Here is an 18,626-nt window from a genome sequence, read left to right as displayed (position 1 = left end):
AGGAGTTCAGGTGACGCGTGAGGCCAGAGAGAAAGAAAATGACAAAAAAAAAAACCTCTATGGAGAGATGAGACCTGTGTATGTGGCTTACTTACAAGTGTGTCAGAAGCATAAAACTATATAGAATGCAATGCATCTTCCCTTAAAGAGACTGCTTCTTCACGATCTAACCCAGTTCTGCTTTCAAAAGTGCTGCCCTAAAAAAAGGTCATCTGCAGATATACCAATATACAGCTCATAAAGAAAAAGTGATCAGAGGTGATGTAATCAGTCTAAAAGCTTTATAGAAACAGCAACAGAATAAAAAAAAACTAATTGTGGTTCTCCAAAACAAGATTCATCACTCTTATATTCATGTAACATATGGTCACTGTACTCCAAAAACTTAAATACTTAAATATGGTGGCTGTTCTTTACAATTTGTTAAAATTTTATTATTTGACATTATGAAACATGTCATAATAAACTAGAGAAGGTTGTAAGTTGGCTTGGAAAAGTGCAAGTTCTACGAGCTGATTTATCCAGCAGCTCCTCCATACACACACAGTACTGAGAAGCAACAGACAGAAAGCGTTTCTTGCATGGACTGAGCTGGTGTGAAGGATGGAACGTTGGGCGCCCAATTATTCCAATGGGCAAAAATTTGTACAATCATTTTACGAAAACCTTAAATCAGATCGGTTTCTTTCGCAAACATCGTAGAAAGTTTTGTGAGTGTACTAGGGTTCTAGCAAATAAACTTTGCAATATATCGCTCCAAAAAGCACAAGCAACTTAAGCGGGTATAGGAATGATGAGGCTGCAAAATTCTGTGTTTCTACATTAAAAGCTGTGTGAGGAGAATAAATTTCGTAAATATAATAATTAGAAGAATACGAAGAACAGTAATTTGGCCTTTTTAAGGCAACTTAATAATATATAATAATAATAATAACATTAATAAAATATTTTTCCATCCTATATAGTGCATAGGTGGATTGTTTGAAAAAAAGCTTTGATTAACCTCTTGCTGTTTTTATTCCAATTTATTTCTGGCTACTTAAAAACAAACAATAAAAGTAAAACAATTATTTTATCCTGAATAGTGCAGTATATTTTCCTGGCCTGAGGATTGCAGGTTTGAATTCCTGAGACATTAAACTACGCCATCAGCAGCCGTTGCCCAATATATCACAACTGGTCATGCTCTCTTCGGCCTCTGTTAGTCAGTATATTGCAGATGGAGATCCGGCGCTTTCCACTGTGCATATCGGCTGCCTAGTGGTTCTGCATTTTGAGCAGTTCGAAAAGAGGTGGTGGCTGGCATCACATGTATCTGAGGAGGCATGGGCTAGCTCTCACCCTTCTACTGCAAGTGATGGTGATAGAGGGAGTCCTACTGCATGGGTGGGCTAAATAAAATAAAATTAAAATTGAGTCAAAATGAAATAACAAAAAATTTTAGTTGCCTGTTTGGAGATGTAATATTTACATACAATTAATCATCACTAAAACTGATTATCTTATTTTCACAGCTGCTTTGTGTTATATTCTCATGCTCCATGATGCCAACTCGTCTGCACACCTGCCAAGAGATGCCACCAAGGTTTACAGCAAGGGATTCAATATCACACTTTCTATCTACAGCTCTGTTAAAGTTTGAGAAAAGCACAAATGTAATATCTGCAATCATCTAAAATGCAGTAAATGTTTCATTTTTGTTGAAGGGTGTGAAAATCAGATACATAATGTCTGCAATCATGTAAAATACATTCAAACATTTACATACATGCACAGACTACTGCTACTGTTGTTGAGAAACACCACAATAAATACTGGAAATAAAATATCCATGTGTATATTAAACATTAAATACAACCGCAACAATTTTAGCATATGTGTACATGAAAGAAATCTCAAACAAGATAAAAAAAAACATTTCCGTGTTTAAAAAAAAGCAGTCAGATCAACACAACACAAAATTACAGGTTAACGCAAGCTTCTAGAATTACTAGTCACACTCAGCTTATATTCTGTCTACAAATCTATAAAGGCCTCTTACCTGCAGTGTAAGTGAAAGCTCTCAGTCTGATTAAGTCCTGTTACAAGTATAAGAATGAGATGGTGTACTGTTCATTCTCTTTTTTACTCTCTCTCTCCTTCCCCATGTCGCTCTCTTTCTCTCACTCTTTCTTTCTCTCTCTCTCTCACTCTGCTGTTTACATTTCATCTCCAGCTTGTGTTAATACACTGACCTTTTAAGTCTGTGTTCAACCACTTTGTCCGCCAAACAGCAGCTACCATGAGCACACCCTCGCCTGCCCTGCACCCCTTATTGGTTTAGCTCACTGGTCCAAATACACACACAGGAACATTCACAGCACATTGTTTTCTAAGAAAGGCTGCAGGTCCTTGTCTAGCTGGGATATAAATCATTAATAAGTACAAGCAAGTACGCAATCTTCTGAGGCCTGAAATAACCTACTGTAGACAGGCATATACAGAAACAGAAATCAGAATTGTTTTTAAAAAGTCTAGGTACGTCTAGATTAATGCACACTTATTTATGTACAATAACCTGCATATAGAATTAATTACAGTGGGAAAATGAGTATTTGATACACTGACGATTTTGCAAATTTTCCCACCTACAAAAGAATGGAGAGGTGTGATTTTTTTTTTATTGTAAGTACACTTCAACGCTGAAAGACAGAATCTAAAAACATAAAAACAAAAATTCCATAAAATCAAACTGTATGATGACCTTGGGAAGTGACAATTACACTATTGCAATGATGAAGCTCACTCCTGCTTATTTCTTTCCAACATTTTTTAAGGAAGTCAATGTAAGATCCTTCATACTAACACCTTTTTACAAAAATAAATGCTAAAACAAGTTATGCACCACACAAATATTATATAATTAGGAAAGGTTGGGTGTGACCTACCTCTCTCACTGACGCTCTCAATCTCCACATCCTCACAGCTGGTGTATTCAGGTGTGGAGCCACCCTCCTCCTCTGAACTGCTGACCGACATTTGCCGCTTGTTGCTACCACGCTTGGACTTGTAAGGACGGGGCGGAGGTGGCCGGAGGGACTCGGACTGGTCAGAGCTGAGCGAGTCATTGCGCAGCATACTCTCAGCCTTTTCCCTCTTTGCCTTGCGCAGCATGGCAGCCGAGCCAGGCTCCAGATGGCTCGGCTGCAGCTTCCTGCCCCATTCTGGAGGTTCCCTGAGCTCAGGGGCGCCGGCGGGAGCGGCGGGGCCCACCCGGAACCCTGGGGCTGGCGGCTGGGGTTGTGGGGTGTGGTTCGTTTTAGAAGGAAGAGGTTGCATGGCAGGTCCGCCTTGCCCCCCAGTGCCCCCCACGGTCCTCTCCCCAATAAAACCTTGCTGTTGGCCATCCAGAGATGCCTGCCTCTCATCTGACCACCTACGAACTAACTTACCCTCTTTCCCCACCTCCCCAGCCTCCTTTTCACCCATGCCCCCCTCAGGCTGTCTGACCCGGGGTACTTTCGGGTGTGGATGGCCCTCTTGTTCCCCCGGCTGGGGCTGAGGCTTGGCCGGGTGCCGTGTTGAGCCAGGCTCACCTCGGAACTCCTCTTGAGGTGGCCTGTGTTCGCCCTCTGTCCTTCTGGGTTCCCCTACACCACTCCTTGCTAACTCAGCATCGCTTCGGTCCTGTGATCGAGTCTTGATTAGCCGCCGGCTCTCCCTGCGACTGTTCCCTGTGTCCCGTTCCTCTGAACCCTGGGAGTGGATTTTGGAAAGCCCACGACGCCTCTCTCCCCTTGGTCCGGCCTTGCCGTTCTGATCTGAGGTTGACGACTGCTTTTTCCTGAGAGGAAGCAACATAAGCAAGGGAACAACAGACCTTATATTAACTGTTACTTAAATAATATAATTGCTTTTTAAAAAATTGCACATTACAAATATTATTTTCTGGTATTGATACAGATATTGAAAACCAGTTTTAACAAAATCAAGTATTTTCTGCTTTAAAACAACAAAGCTTCAAAATTAGTCATTTTTACAAAAGCACTTATTAGGATTAGAATATAAAATTAGGCAACCATATGTAGGCTAAAAACTGCTTAATTACTGTACTCCCTCCAAAAACAAAATACACATCTAACATGACATGCAATTTAAGGCAATATTTGTTACAGAATTTAAATAAATTCCTTCCATTTACATCCACTAGATATATTTGATAAAAAAACTTAATTTTTGTAAGTTAAAACTATACATAAAACTCTTTATATATTGCAACCTTGTTATCATTCAACACAAACTAACAAAGTGCTTGTGTCAGTGATGTTAACATGTTTGTATGGAATTTGTGACTATAATGTTTCTCCTCATGGCTATCAAGAAAGTTTAAAATTCTAGTGCTAGTGCTACTATGTGTCATGCGTGGTATATCGTTTTAAAATAATGAGACACCATAAAAAGTGTGGCAAAAAATTGCCACTGTATCATCCTTTTCTCCAATTTCCACCTCTGGCCCATTGAGCATCCCAAGGTAATCTATCAGGTACATGTACATTATTCTAGCGTTTCAGTACATTAACAAAATAACATGTTCACATTTATTAAATAAATGTTTAAATAATGTTAAATTATCAAGAAACGTACTGTATTACCAACATTTGTTTTTATTTTTTCAGTTTGGGTCTTTGAACCACCTTGGTTAACAACACATTCTTGCAGCCATGATGGACGCCTGTGTATCCTTTATGCATTTGGTGTGTAAGTTGTGCACATTCTTAGAAATTAACCCAACGTGTTTGAAAAGTGCAGTTTACACAACAACAATGCCTGTGCAGGCACTCAGAAGTGTTAAAATGCAGGAAGGTTTTGAAGATGGGCTATCTGTATCTGTATGATGTGTTCTTGCCATTGTATCAAGTTTAAGACTCTAGTGGAAGCCTTCAGTAGCATGCAGCAACACAGCCACATATCTATCTATGTGAATGCAGGGCCAATCAGCAAGTATAAATGTGGTTGCACTGTACCTCAAAGCTACTTATTGTAGTAGACTTATACTACTTCCACTAAGTATGCTCTATGAGTCCACACAGTGCATACAGGGCATCGAAAAAAACTGAAGAATTCATACATCTGAGAGCGTACAAAAAAAAGTTTAATTACCAAAATGTCAAAGTTCCCTTTGAGGGCAAAGTACACCGTTACCGGATTTAGCAACGGTGATTAAAGTGCTGAGAGTGTACAGACTCAGCCAGTAAAACTGCTGAAATAGCAAGAAATGTGGCAATAATCAGTGTTCGTTTTTTTTTTCAGTTCCAGCACTATAACAGAAAGGGAGAAGCCGAGTACCTGTCTCGTGGAGGTTCACTGCGGGAACGAGATGAATTCGTGTCGGCCTGTCCAGCAACAGGGCCTTTGCTGGGGTGAATGGAGGCAGGCAGCTGGCTGTCATGGGCAGTAGAAGCAGAATGTTCGAGGTGGATCTGAGACTTGGGGCGCACCTTCTTCTCTCCTGAGGGGTCTCCGCACATGGCTGGGTCACTCACTGCCGTTCCCAGCCCTGCTGGCTTCGGCTTTGGCCCCTGTCCCGGAAACCATTCCCCTGATTTAGTGAGGATGTCCTGCTGCTTACGGCACTGGTTACATACCCACATTACCTGCATAGAGGACAGCATTTTAAGGATAGTGAGCTTAGAATATATTCCACTCAGCCTTGATTTAGGGGTGACAGCACTGCATTGACAAACTGAATCACTATAATTGAATAAGCTTTCTCAAATCAAACACAGAAATACAATCAGTTATACCACTCTGAAATCTACATGGTAAAAAAGCTGTAAATAAAAAGGGTATACAAATGACTTATTCTTATAATAAGGTCTAATTCCAGAATTTTTGGAATCAATTCTGATTAAGTGGGAATAAAATAAGTCTATTCTGAGAGTCGACTCTACCCAAAATCAAAACATAAGTCAGAAGACTTTGCAAAATAAAAGTAGAATGTTAAATTAAGCTGTTACTATTTTAAATGACCAAATTAATATCTGTAAAAAAAATCATCATGTATATATCGTACAGTATATTTTGATTATGCACTGCATATTATCTTAATCTTGACACAAAAAGGCCTTTATCATGAGCATTTGACTCCTCACAGTTAGCACTTATTGTAATCCTTACAATACATATATTTTAGTTGACTTTTTTTACTACACTTCCTGGTCAAAGAATGAGCTTTATTAATATTTTTAAAAATACATTATTATTACATTTTTATCTTAATTTATTAATAATTATTTATTACCCGAGAATCAAAGTCATTTTCACAATTAATATCAAGTAAGCCAACAGATATAACATTCTTGAAACCAATTTCAAACCAAAACTATTGTTAAAAAAAAACAATATCAGCACTACACAGTAGGGGTGGGCGATATGGCTCTAAAATAATATCACCATATTTCAGGGTATTTTTGCGATAACGATATACTTGGCAATATAGGAAAATTAAAATATTTAATTAATTTTAGGAATATAGTATAATGGTATAACAGTATAATCATAATGTGGCAAAATAAATAATGCCGCATAAAATAATATAATGCAGCAAAAAATATTGCAGAATATTTAGTGCATGCATATCGTCACTGTCCAATGAAAAACACTTATCTCCAAAACAGAAAAAAACCTTGTAAACTTTCAGTGGAAGTCAATGTAAAAAGAGTTTATTTCAGGTCATTTTGAAGAGTTTCTATTGGTCTATGCATTAAGAAATTTTGACACAGTGTAAGGGACAGTTTGTCTGTTCAAATTATGTAGTAAACTAAAACTGAACAAAATGGAGATAAGTGTTTTTCATAGGACAGCGACGATATAAACTGCTAACTAAAACAATTCTACAATAAACACACTTAAAACTTCACAGTAAATAATAGACTACTTTTAAGACAGAACATCCCTATTATCACAATATGGATTTTTAATATCATGATATTTCTGTGTCACGATATATTGTATACGATATCATATTGCCCACCCCTACTACATAGCCAAATAAAAAGCAACATAAAGACTGGTTGGGACTCGACTAGAAGCAGGTGACTCCCTAAAATCACTGTCAGGTGAGACTCAGAGCCTTTCAGCCCTCCAGTCCAAACAGGTTCATCTTTATTTCAATGTAATAAATACATGGTGTTGAAATTGTTTTTAATTCGAATGTGTGCGGATTAATACCTTTACAACTACAATATCTACAACAAATGAAATATGAGGCACTAATTGTAGCTGACTCAATGTGTGGATGTTGCAACAGGCCTACATAGTCATTGGGTATGTGGAATGGAATCATATGGCCATAAAGCACAGACATTGACCATGTTCTCTCTATGGGAATATCTGAAGGAGCCATGATGAGAGTCATGGCAGGCCAGGTCCTGTTTTCATAGGCATTAGCGGCTCTATCCATCACCCTCCCCCATATCCTCACTGGGTCCCTGCTGATTCCTTCAGGAGGAGACTGGTGGAAAGAGAACACAAAAAGACCTTGGCACATTCCATATTTTCCCTCTTTTTTTCCACTCCTCTCCTCCTCCAGATTGCTTTTGATTAAAGTGTTGGGGGGTGGGGTGGGGTGGGGGGGGCATAAACACGGCTATATTTATCCAGGCAGCCACCCAGCCAGTACCATCAGGAAGCCGCAAACAATTCCCCAGCTCGCCGCATAGCTTTGGTGGGTTAAGACGTTCTCTGGCCCCCTTAAACAATGCCAAAGCAACACACACATGCACAGAGGGACGCACAGTTTCACATACACAAACACACACACAGCCTTCTGCCGCTGATGTCTGTGCCAGCAAAACACACTCTGTGGTTATAGCAGGATAACAGAGTGTTCACATATGCCACCTGCTACCAAAACTCCTGTCCTAGTTTCTTCTATACCACAAATCCTTCAAACACTAAAACTTAACAATGCATACCATCAAACTGCACTATTTGCAGAACTAATTATAATGTCAATATAAGACTTTATTCAGACAAATCTAAATAAAGCTTAACTGAACAGGTGTATCTCAGTGACAGTTCTTAACGCTTTATAAACAATGTTCAGGACGCAGAATATTAGAGGATTTACTCGTAGTTTTAGTATTAGTTGACTTATATAACTCAAGTTAGACAGCATTACTAGGGATGCACCAAAATCCAGAATTTTGGCTAAAACCAAAACCACAGAACATTATAGCTACATTGTTTGAAGGCTGAACACAGAAAAAAACACATTTTGTAGGTTTGCATTAAATACTTTTTTCACAATGAGCAAAAGACATTATATCTCAAAATGTGTGGCTAGAATAGCACAGCTGTAAAAAACAAAAACATTATTTAACACTACTGAAGTATTGGGTTTGTTGGCTTATTAAAAATGTGTTTAATAACTATTTTTAGAATGTAAGTAAGCTAGTTTTGTAACTGCTTTTTTTAAGCAAGAAAAATAAATATACCATTATATAGCCCATTATAATCATACATTTACCAAAACAGTGCTGTTCAAATTACATGAAGCTACCTAGCGTAATGTAGCTAAATTTTACATAAAGAAATGTAATTAGTCTTCTGGTAAACAACAAACAAATTACTAGCTAACTGTCTCAGCTAGCTTAGCTATTTATTTAAGCTAACTAGCTAACTAACTAGGTTAGTTAGGTTAAGTAGCTTACTGTACTTTCAGCTGGAAAACTGTGTGAACAGATAGTAAACTATACCAAGCATGGTAAGTGATGCTAAATACTTTATTTAATTTAATTTATGCAGGTAGAGAATAAAAATGAATGTATTTCTGCCGTTTCTAGGCTGTTCCTATCGTCTCCCTCCCTTTTATAGACAATTAGACAAGCTGATCTCAACCACCGCTCCTGCCAAATTTACGCTCTGGTCTAAACCAAGTTAAAATGACATTAAATACGATACACATTCTTCCTTTTACCCTCATCAGTGAATGGAACTGGATCAAAGTAGGTGATATACAGTACTGTGCAAACGTTTTAGGCACCAAAGCAAATTACACTAATCCATTTATCTCAGTAATATGAGTGTTTTTACCTGAAAAAAGCACCACATATGATTTGAACAGATGCAAATAAACATACATTCACTAAAATGTAACAAGGAATTCTCATTTTAGCTAAGTATGTTATATCCTATGAGCCAAGCTAAACAACAAAGTGTAGTTCCAGATTTCTCCTGGATGCTCCTCAGCCAGCATGTGTATATGTTCAGTTCTGTCAGCAGCTCACCTGATTTACCAAATTTACCAATTTACCAAACCAGTTGTTGATATGATGAGAACTAGAAATATTACTCTATTGAACTCAGATGAGGAGAGATTAGGAGATGTTTTAAGGAAAACAGTGCTTTTACTGAGCTAAGAAACACTTATTTCACAGAAAATAAGCTTTTTCTTTACTGAAATTCCCACAGGTGCCTACAACTACTGTACAATACTGTATATACACTGTAAAAAAAAATGTAGTTTTTACAGGAAAACGCTGGCAGCTGTGGTTACCAGAGTTTTCCTGTTAAAATTACAGACGATAAGTAAATAACTCAACAGAAAAAAAATGTAAATTAATTTACAGTGATTGAAATCACTGCTAAATTACAATAATAATCTGTCAAGTTTACACAAATTAAATGTTAATTTTGCATAGCAGTGTTCTACATAAAAATACCCTTTCCTGTATTTTTTACCTCTAACAAATGTCTTTATAGACAGTTCTATATATAGACAGAGTTCTATATATCACTTAAAATGAACATGTATGTATAATCTTATTTGGCTATGTCCTAGATAGACCCAAAACAGAACATGTATGTGTTGTAATTTGAATATCGTTTAAATATATTTTAAATACTGCAGTATACTATTTTACCACTATGGAGCCATAAGCTATAGATTCCTCTTTTCAGAAGCCCTTAGTAAAAAGGACAATCAGAGTGGTTCATTAAAAAAGTAAATAGGCTTAATAAACAATATTTTAGCACCCAAACAAGGATTGTGAAGAGCAACATACAGTACTTTCTTAAAGCATCATTAAAATAAATAATTTTCCAATAAATTAGCATTAAGCTTAACGTCATCAAACAATAAATAACCTAACATACAGTAAAAAAAGCCCAAACCAGAAAGAAGCCGAGCATCTTCTGAGCCTCACAGCTGGAGTCAGGTGAGTGAAGGACTGTAGGAATGAGGTTGTTGTGTAGTGGAGGGCTGGAGAGGCACTGAAGCAGAGCAGGGCAGGAGGTACAGGTCAGTCGCGGACAGTGAAAAAGCATTATGCCCTGATTGAACAGGCCTGGCTGAGCTCCAAACTAATCTAAAGCAAATCAGCAGCAGAATCCCCCAGCTGTCGGGCAGACCCTCCTTACAGGGATTAGGTCAGCGCACTACTACCCCACCAGCAACACTTCACACCCCTACACAACTAAATGTGTTCATTAGTGTAAGTGTACTGATTATCAGCAAGTATACTACTTATATTTGTTTATATATTTGTTTAGGTATAAATCCATTACTAGGGATACACCAAACTGAAATGAAACAAAAGTAAACATACGGAATAACAATAAAAGTTAATTTTGTCAACGTTTTTTTACCATTGCATGCATGGATTAAAATGTAAAAAAAAAAACATTTTTATTATTAGTACAAATTATTGGATTTCATTTTTTTTACTGTTTAATAATAGCTAATTATTTTTTTTCAGATGAGTAATTTGGATAGTGAATATTTGACTATTCAAATATTTAAATACTTGGATTAAAAAGTAAAAATACAAAATTACAATTTAAAAAATGACCAGAAATGCTTTTTTTAATACTGTTTAATAAGAATTAATTCAATTAATTATATATTTGGTGCATCCCTCTTCTTTACCATACAACATTTGATGGTAATGTGAAATTTACATTTGTACATTTGTTTCACATTTTCCTTTTTATTTTATTGTTATAAAATTCTAGTGATATATCTGCTGATAATTTGCCACTGAGATCTTGTTATGTCAGTGAAGCAATCCAGGTGTAATAAGGCAGGAGAATGTTATCGCTTTCTAATCTGGCACAGTCACATGGATATCACTTCAAAGCTGTTTAACTAACCACTAGAGGCAATTTGTTATATGCTTTAAAGCCACCTCAGGGGAACTAAGACAGCACCATTAGCCATTTCTGGATGCAAAACTAGGACACAATCTGCAGTGAGTGTTTCTCTATGTGTGTGTGTGTGTCTAAGTCTGTGGTTATGTGTAGGAACTGAGATAAAATAATCATTAATCTTATGCATTTTGGCAGCTAGATACCAACTTGGCAGAGGCAGAGGTGCAAATGTGTGGTATTCTATATAAAGAGTGGACTGTCCAGCATTTTGGTTGTTCTCTCACACGTATGAGCAGAGCTCCTCACACTTCCTGTGAGTCAGATTCAAGTGTTTCCATGCTCATCCAGCACATACTGTATGCAGCACTGGACAGTATTTTATTAACAATTATTCACTCTATAAAATTTCAGAGTAAAATATCCTGTGTTTATCTCACTACTGTCTGCAGTATATATGACGCATATATGAAGTGCTACAGATAGGTTGCCCTACAGCCCAGAGGGTTGTTGAACACAGTTGCAGAACAGTAGATCTCAAAGCAGGTAAAAAGGCTCACTTCAAACACACAGGCACTTGCTGTGGATAGAGCAGGGTGGAAAAGCGAGCCGGAGCTCAGAGGAAAATCCAGCATAGATTCGCTTCCATGAGCGTCAAAAATCCAGCGCCGAGTGGCTGGTTGGCGTCGCTTAAAAGGTTTTAATCGCAGGTGTTAGTACTTAGCCAAATTAACCCTCTGTGCTGGCCTGGCACGCCCTCCGATGCCCTGGAGGACTCCGCGATGGGGCACCAGCCCTTACAGGAAGTAAGAAGAAAGAGGAAGAAAAAGGGGATAGGAAAGAAAAGGGAAAAAAGGGGGAACACTAAGTCCTGTCTTCTTATAGTAGATAATGTTAAATATAATTTACTTTTATTATATTGATTAATATACTGTAATCGACAGTGACATTTCTATTGAAGTCCAATAGCAATAACAATAGCACTGTCTTTGTAAAAGCAGCAAGTGTACAAATGAGCTCCGACACTGTACAGTAATTCATCATCAGGTATGAATGGTCTGGGCAGCAGTGTGGGAATGAATGCAGAAGGAGGCAGAGGGGCAGCCGGCTTCAGCCCTGCAGGATACATGTCAAACTCCCGAGGCCAGAGTGCCGGTGACGGCCTAATTATCAGACTAATTATCATAAAAGCTGCTGGTGATCAGTAAGGTGCTGCTGCTTGTGAGCATGTGGACGGACACATGGTGACCAGGAGCAAGCGCTGCTCACTGTCCAGCGGGCCTCTGCTGCTGCCTCAGCCAACACATCAGGCAGTAATTAGCATATCATTACTTATAACACAGCTAAACACGTATTGAACAAGACAAAGAAACGAGCTAAATCAGCTCTACAAAGCTCAGCACACAGGTCAGATACAGTGCTGGGATAAACTTAGACTTAATTAAGCACATAAGAACCTGTACAGAAAAGGAATGTGCAGTTTTTTATGGCTGTGTAATATAAATATGTATGATTCTCTGCAGCTCTATTTCACTTTATTTCAATATTTCTCTTTTTATTAATTACCACCAACTATTATTATTATATTATGTATGTATATTTTTAAACATTTAAAATGTATATGGCTACAGTGACAATGATTAGCCTGCATTCCTATGCCTGTTTAATCTCTACTTCATGTATATCAATGATAATATCAGTTTACAAATAGACCATATTGAAAAACTTGTTGACCAAAGTGCTGCACAGATTAAAAATGAAATTTCATCATAAGAAGATTAAAAAGAAATTAATGAAACATAACAAAAATGACGTAAAAGCAAGTAGGTTCCAATCGAACAAGTACATTTACCATTGTATGCATATTCATTTTAATCCAATAATGTTTTTTTTTATTCTTCTGAGGGTGGTAATGCCTTTTATTTTGTATTTCCGGTACACACCGGACACTGTGGACTGGCGAATGTTAAATGCCCACACAACTTTAGAAATTGAATGTCTCAGCAATCTGTCGACCCACTAACAGGCGTCACTCAAAGTTCAATACTTTATGATCCAAGGTAACACCTCACATCTTATACAGCTGTATAATTCATTTACAACTGATATTCCATGACTTCCCATGCATGTCAGTGTAGACAGTGTATTTCAGTAGGTCTTCTGAACCTACAAACTGAAACCTACATCACTACATCTTCTAGTAAGCAGCTTCAGGAGAATTCTGGATAGAGGATATAGAAGGATGTAGAAGAACACTTCCTTGTTCCCTAAAACAAAACAAAACTCTGAAAAGCATGCTCCAGTTCCACAGCAGATCAGCTAATAATAAAATCTATTTTCCAGAGTGTATGTTTATGTGTATTATCTGCTACAGGCATATCCTGGATTACATGGAAGCACTTGTCTCTTCCCGCCCTCCTTCAATTCAGCACAAGATTAAGAGGAAATAATACAGAAGTTGTATTTAGACATCCCCCTTTCCAGTCACGTCCTCTGAGGCTAGGCTATTTTTATCCTCACACTCAGAAGAAAAAAACGAAATCAATCTCTGTCTATGCTTTGGTGTTGCAACAAAGTGTATACAATTACACACCGTTTGTGTCTGTGAGAGCAGATGTGGAGATAGTGACTGGCTACATTACAGAACAACAGAGAATAAATAAAATCTCTCGCTCCAGGCTTTTATTTAACACAACATAGTGTATACAGTTACACAAAGTCTCTGTCATCACTGTCATCATGCCCTTGTGCCACTACAGCACCCAACCTCCTCAGCATTCGCCTTCTGCATCCAACAAACTGGATATGAGATTCTTTATTCAGTACTCATAATAAATTGCTTAATAAATTCTAAAAGACCCTGTTTACACATGGCCATATAATGTGCTTTAAGTGTCAGGATTATACATACAATATGTGGTTGAGGCCAAGCCACTTAAGGTAAAAATGTGTAAAGTGAAAAATGCACTTATTACATCAGTTATGTAATCAGTTAACTATAAATAGTCCATTGTCTTTTAAGCATTTTTACAGAAATTGCAATGGAGTATAAATAAAGTTAAAGTTGATCTGTAAATGCCAGTTTTCCAACGAAAACTGAGTTTCATAAAGTTTATTCAGCTTAGAAGCTGTTGCCACAACTGAACACATTTGTGGGATAGAGAGGTCAGTTGTACTTGGCAGGGGTCCCAAATCATTGCCTCTCTATTCCAGGTCACTGTTGCCACTTCGTAAAGTCTGAAGACATTAATGTCACCTTCTTGTCTCAGCACACTTTAGATAATGGAAGGATATAAAAAGCTGTTGAGATTCACCTTGTCTCAGACAGTAGGCAGAGAAAAGCTACAATGAAACATAGGATATATACCGAAACTCAAAGTAGCTGTATACCTTCATATACATGTATACACGTAAAACCACTGATAGGTGAAGTGAATGATACCTGGGGTGGGACCTATATACTTGGCAGCAAGTAAATATTCATGCATATTAAGTACTGGAATTATATCTGGATATGGTCAGACCACATCAAAATGCAAATGTAAACGCACAGAAGATGCATTTAAAAGAGATAGAAATCTTCCATTACACTAACATTAAACATTTTGCATAAACAGTGTGTATAAAAGTGACAGAGCCCTTGAGCGGCTTATTCTGAAAGGGACTGATACTGGTAAGAATAGAGCTGATGAGATCTCATTATGTGAGAGTGATTTTGTGCAAACAACTTCATGAATATGTTTTTTTATAGCCCATAGACATATTCTAACTTGTGTAAAAAGAGGTACAATATGCCCCCTTTTATTTTTTCCACATTTGTGCATGTTTGCTGATATGAACAAAATACTGTTAGTTTTTATGTTATGTCTGACTAAAATATGCGGGTCCCTAAGTTTTACAGTACTTACCAAAGAATTTACTATACTTACTGATTAAAAAGCCTGAGATCTTTTAATTTAAATAAACATTCTAACTTTATTCTCCCAGTAGTAGCAGCCAGTACCTGCTCTTCATACGCTGTCTTGTCGTATGTGACCTCTCCAGCTTCTGTGAGTGATGGAGTCAAGACTGTAAGTTTGTCATGTATCGAGCCCTGCCCTTATGCAGCTCCTTAATTTCATCTCATTTCAATTGCTTGTTGAGACAGAGCCAGGCGGAGCCGAGCCCTACTATTGGCGGTGTCAGCCGCAGCCAAACAGGTGAGATAAATGGAGCGGCTGGAGCAGTGTGGAGCGCGGGAGGAGGCCGGACAGGGGTTCATGTGCCCCACCTCTGACAGCTTTGACGTATGGGGGCGGCGGCGGACGGAGCTGGCCCCATAATTCAGCATGTTATAAATCCTGGATAAGGATGAAAGACTGCCACAAAAGAGATTACTGTCCATTTGCTCTAATGAGCCAGTATATCAGCGCCTGGAGACGCTCACCCCCTGACCGCCTTCACAAACACTCACTCACTCGGCCCTCATACACTGGGCATTTCAATTGTTAAATACTGGATCAATAGTGTAAATAATTTATTATGAGTCCCTGCTGATGTTACAAAACTCCCAAGTCTCGCCGTTTTCTCACCGAGACATACATCTCGGACCTGACAAGGCATCTGCGAATCAATAGTGTGATAAGTTTAGCTTGCAACCTTTTCCAAACATTGGATTTTCTCTGAATTAAGTGGATCAATGGGACCTATGAATAAGGCTGGTGCACGCCTCCCCATGGTTTCCCAACCAGCGGCGCACGAGTGTGTATTTGCATCTCATTGTGTCCCGTCTCCCCAAGGACCTCAGTTAACAACGAAAACAAAACAATGACTTCACTTGCCCAAACACAGCCACTACCTGCAATACCCACTATAACCACTAGTCTGCACTGTGCCACAGGCCTCTCTCTACTGTATGCTCCACATATCCACACCAAGCCTGGCCTCAATAAGAAGAAGAAGACCCTTCTGCTTCACTGCTGCTGCTGTGCAGCTACTGTACAAGCACAGATGTGCAGATGTGGAGACACACAGTATCTCAGGTCCCAGTCAATGAAACGTCCACCAACCAGATGCAAACGAAGACGGAGGAGATCAATACTAATCATTTCATGGTGTTGCTCTCGGGGAGGAAATGACACATCGTTCTGTGTTTTCCCCGTGCCATCAATATTCCGGCATGAAAAATGCACAGCACAGGCCCGGCCCTGCTGACCACAGTGCGAAATGGATCCTCGGAAAGGGAGAAAAACGGCAAGAGAATAAAGAAAGCAGGCAAGTGCGCCCAAGGGACAGGAATCGGGACTTCAAAAACACAGCAAAACAGCCACCGAAACGCTTGTCTGCAGAAGAAAACAGATATTACCAAGAGGCCTGATAATCATTGGGATAATGAGCGCCAGATTGTATTTACAGGGTTTTATCCGCTGCACTGAAGTGCATGGCAGAGTTTTGATTAACTAATGCAGTTCCTCTAAGAGGGAGCATGCTGCACATACATTACCGACTTTATGGCAAGGCTTTGTTACAGGACCAGCACAGGCCAAGCAGAGCTAAAACAGGCTGTGTACTGCAGTAAAGTTCCTCTGACAACGATGCAGTGCTACTTAGAGTTATACTACTCGTACAAATCAACTCGTAGAACTTTAAGACCTGAGCAAATGAAATGAAGTGACAGCCCACAGCTGCTTTCTGAATCTGGTCCAAAGCTAATCAGGGCTTTGAGAAAACTTAAGCGTGCACTTTAGGCCATGCATGCTGTGTGATCATTCAGTGCGTCTTACCCTGTCTTTCATAATGAGACTCTACAGAGAGCGAGACAAACATATGGATGGAGGCAGACAGGTAAACAACAGCATAGAACACAAATAGTAGCAGATTTTTTTTTGCAAGAACTAAAATTCATCATAAAGTGAAACCATTAATAATTATATGTTGTTGGGCACATAACATTTTTAGTATCCCAGTAAACAAACCAATACAAGCACAATACATGCAGCACTCTTAATCATGAATTCATTTCAGCAGTGCTCTTTTAGTCACACATTAACTACCTCAGCAGTACAATTTTACAATAAATGAACGTCTTTTTTCTGGTCTGTTTTTATATATAAAACGGATTATAAGGTGCATTTTAAGAAACAATAGTAAGAAACAAGGGTGTTGACAAGACACTGCTGGAGGGGGGCTAAGTAAACAAAACTAATTCTTAAAAAAAAAAAACATTTGCTCAAACTAGCGCTGAATGTTAATCTACACAGATTTACCACCTGAAAACTGTTTATTTGGGTGAGTAAAGCACTTCCGTCTACTTACAGTAAGCTAAGATTTCCAGTATTTTAACGCAGTTAGCAGCAGTGCTAGTGGTTCGTCCCACGTAGCTTGTTTTAACACAGTAAATGCAGACTACAGTCTAATATACTCACCTCTGAACAGCAAAAGAGCTAGTGCTGCTGTTAGCGGCTAAGGCTAATGCTGCTTCAGCCTCTGTGCTGGAGAAACTAAACTGAAACTCCTGTAAATCGCTGTACTTCAGTGGAGTGGCTTTACTGTTCGTTACAACCTGACAGGTAGAATTCATATATAAGGTGCACTGATGATTTTACTTAAAAAAAAAAAAAAAACTCTTTTTTTTTTTGCAATTGTTTATTAATTATCCCCAGTAGTACAAGACATATGTGAGTGACAGTCAAACATAAAAAGGCAGCCAGTCTTTTGGTGAACAAACAAATGCTAAGACAAAGTTAGCTAATCTGCTAAGCTAATGTTTGTATTATACCCCTCTACAGCTAGTAGCTTTTGGCTGGAAATGTAATTAAATTTAGTTTAATTTATGTGAGTTGAGCATAAAATTAACCACAAACCTGCTGTTTCCATGGCGTCCTTACCAGGCTCATCCCACACTCCCTGCCTTGTATACAATCAGTTCTCATACACACAATGCTGCCACTTACTGATAAATATTTTTGGTAGCCAAATTTTCAGTGCATCGCTGTCAAACACCAGTTTTAATTTTTAACTTGGTAAAATAAAGAAATGACATTTTTTTGATGAGTAAACAAATGAATGCATGAATTCCACATATCCCAAAGAGATATAGAAGTAAGTAAGTAAAAGAAAGAATGCTAACCCTTTTGTCCTCCTTCTTCTCCACCAGTGCAGAAGCCGCAGATAAGAGGGAAAGAAAAGTGGGAAATGGAAAGTAAGGTGAAGAAAAGGGCGGGAGCAGGGAGGAGGTAAATAGAAACAACAAAGAGAAGGAAATCATTTACATGAACATTCTTAAAAATAAAGATGCTGCAAATAGAAATTTGATGCCATAGAACCAGCTTTTGGTTCCATAAAGAACCATGCTTCTAATAGAGATGTGTGAGTGCAAAGAATGTTTATATCAAGGAAGTATTTAAGACTTAACTACTTAAAGTCGCACCTATTGCTAACAGAAAGGTGTGCAAATGCACTGTTTTAGAGACCACCTAAAGCAGATAAACATAAAACATTTTGGGCTGTGTTCTCTGGAA

General features: G+C 38.4%; 1 protein-coding gene across 27 annotated transcripts in view; it reads right to left on the bottom strand.

Annotated features, from left to right (window-relative positions):
* Positions 1 to 18,626, bottom strand: part of LOC103030767 (regulating synaptic membrane exocytosis protein 1) — a 123,325-nt gene that overhangs the window by 37,803 nt on the left and 66,896 nt on the right. For 24 of the 27 annotated variants that reach the window (XM_049481204.1, XM_049481210.1, XM_049481207.1 and 21 more), the window contains exons 4-6: positions 18,236 to 18,250; positions 5,326 to 5,633; positions 2,928 to 3,823 (exon numbers count right to left, since the gene is read on the bottom strand). In XM_049481204.1, coding sequence (XP_049337161.1) covers positions 2,928 to 3,823; positions 5,326 to 5,633; positions 18,236 to 18,250 — 1,219 coding nt within the window. Of the gene's footprint in view, positions 1 to 2,041; positions 2,464 to 2,927; positions 3,824 to 5,325; positions 5,634 to 10,137; positions 10,324 to 18,235; positions 18,251 to 18,626 lie in introns of those variants that run through there. The other 3 variants (XM_049481217.1, XM_049481218.1, XM_049481225.1) reach the window with 3 other exon arrangements.

The sequence above is a fragment of the Astyanax mexicanus genome, chromosome 7 (assembly GCF_023375975.1).
Source record: "Astyanax mexicanus isolate ESR-SI-001 chromosome 7, AstMex3_surface, whole genome shotgun sequence".
Classification (NCBI taxonomy): Eukaryota; Metazoa; Chordata; class Actinopteri; order Characiformes; family Acestrorhamphidae; genus Astyanax; species Astyanax mexicanus.
This window is presented reverse-complemented; position numbering and strand designations above follow the sequence as displayed.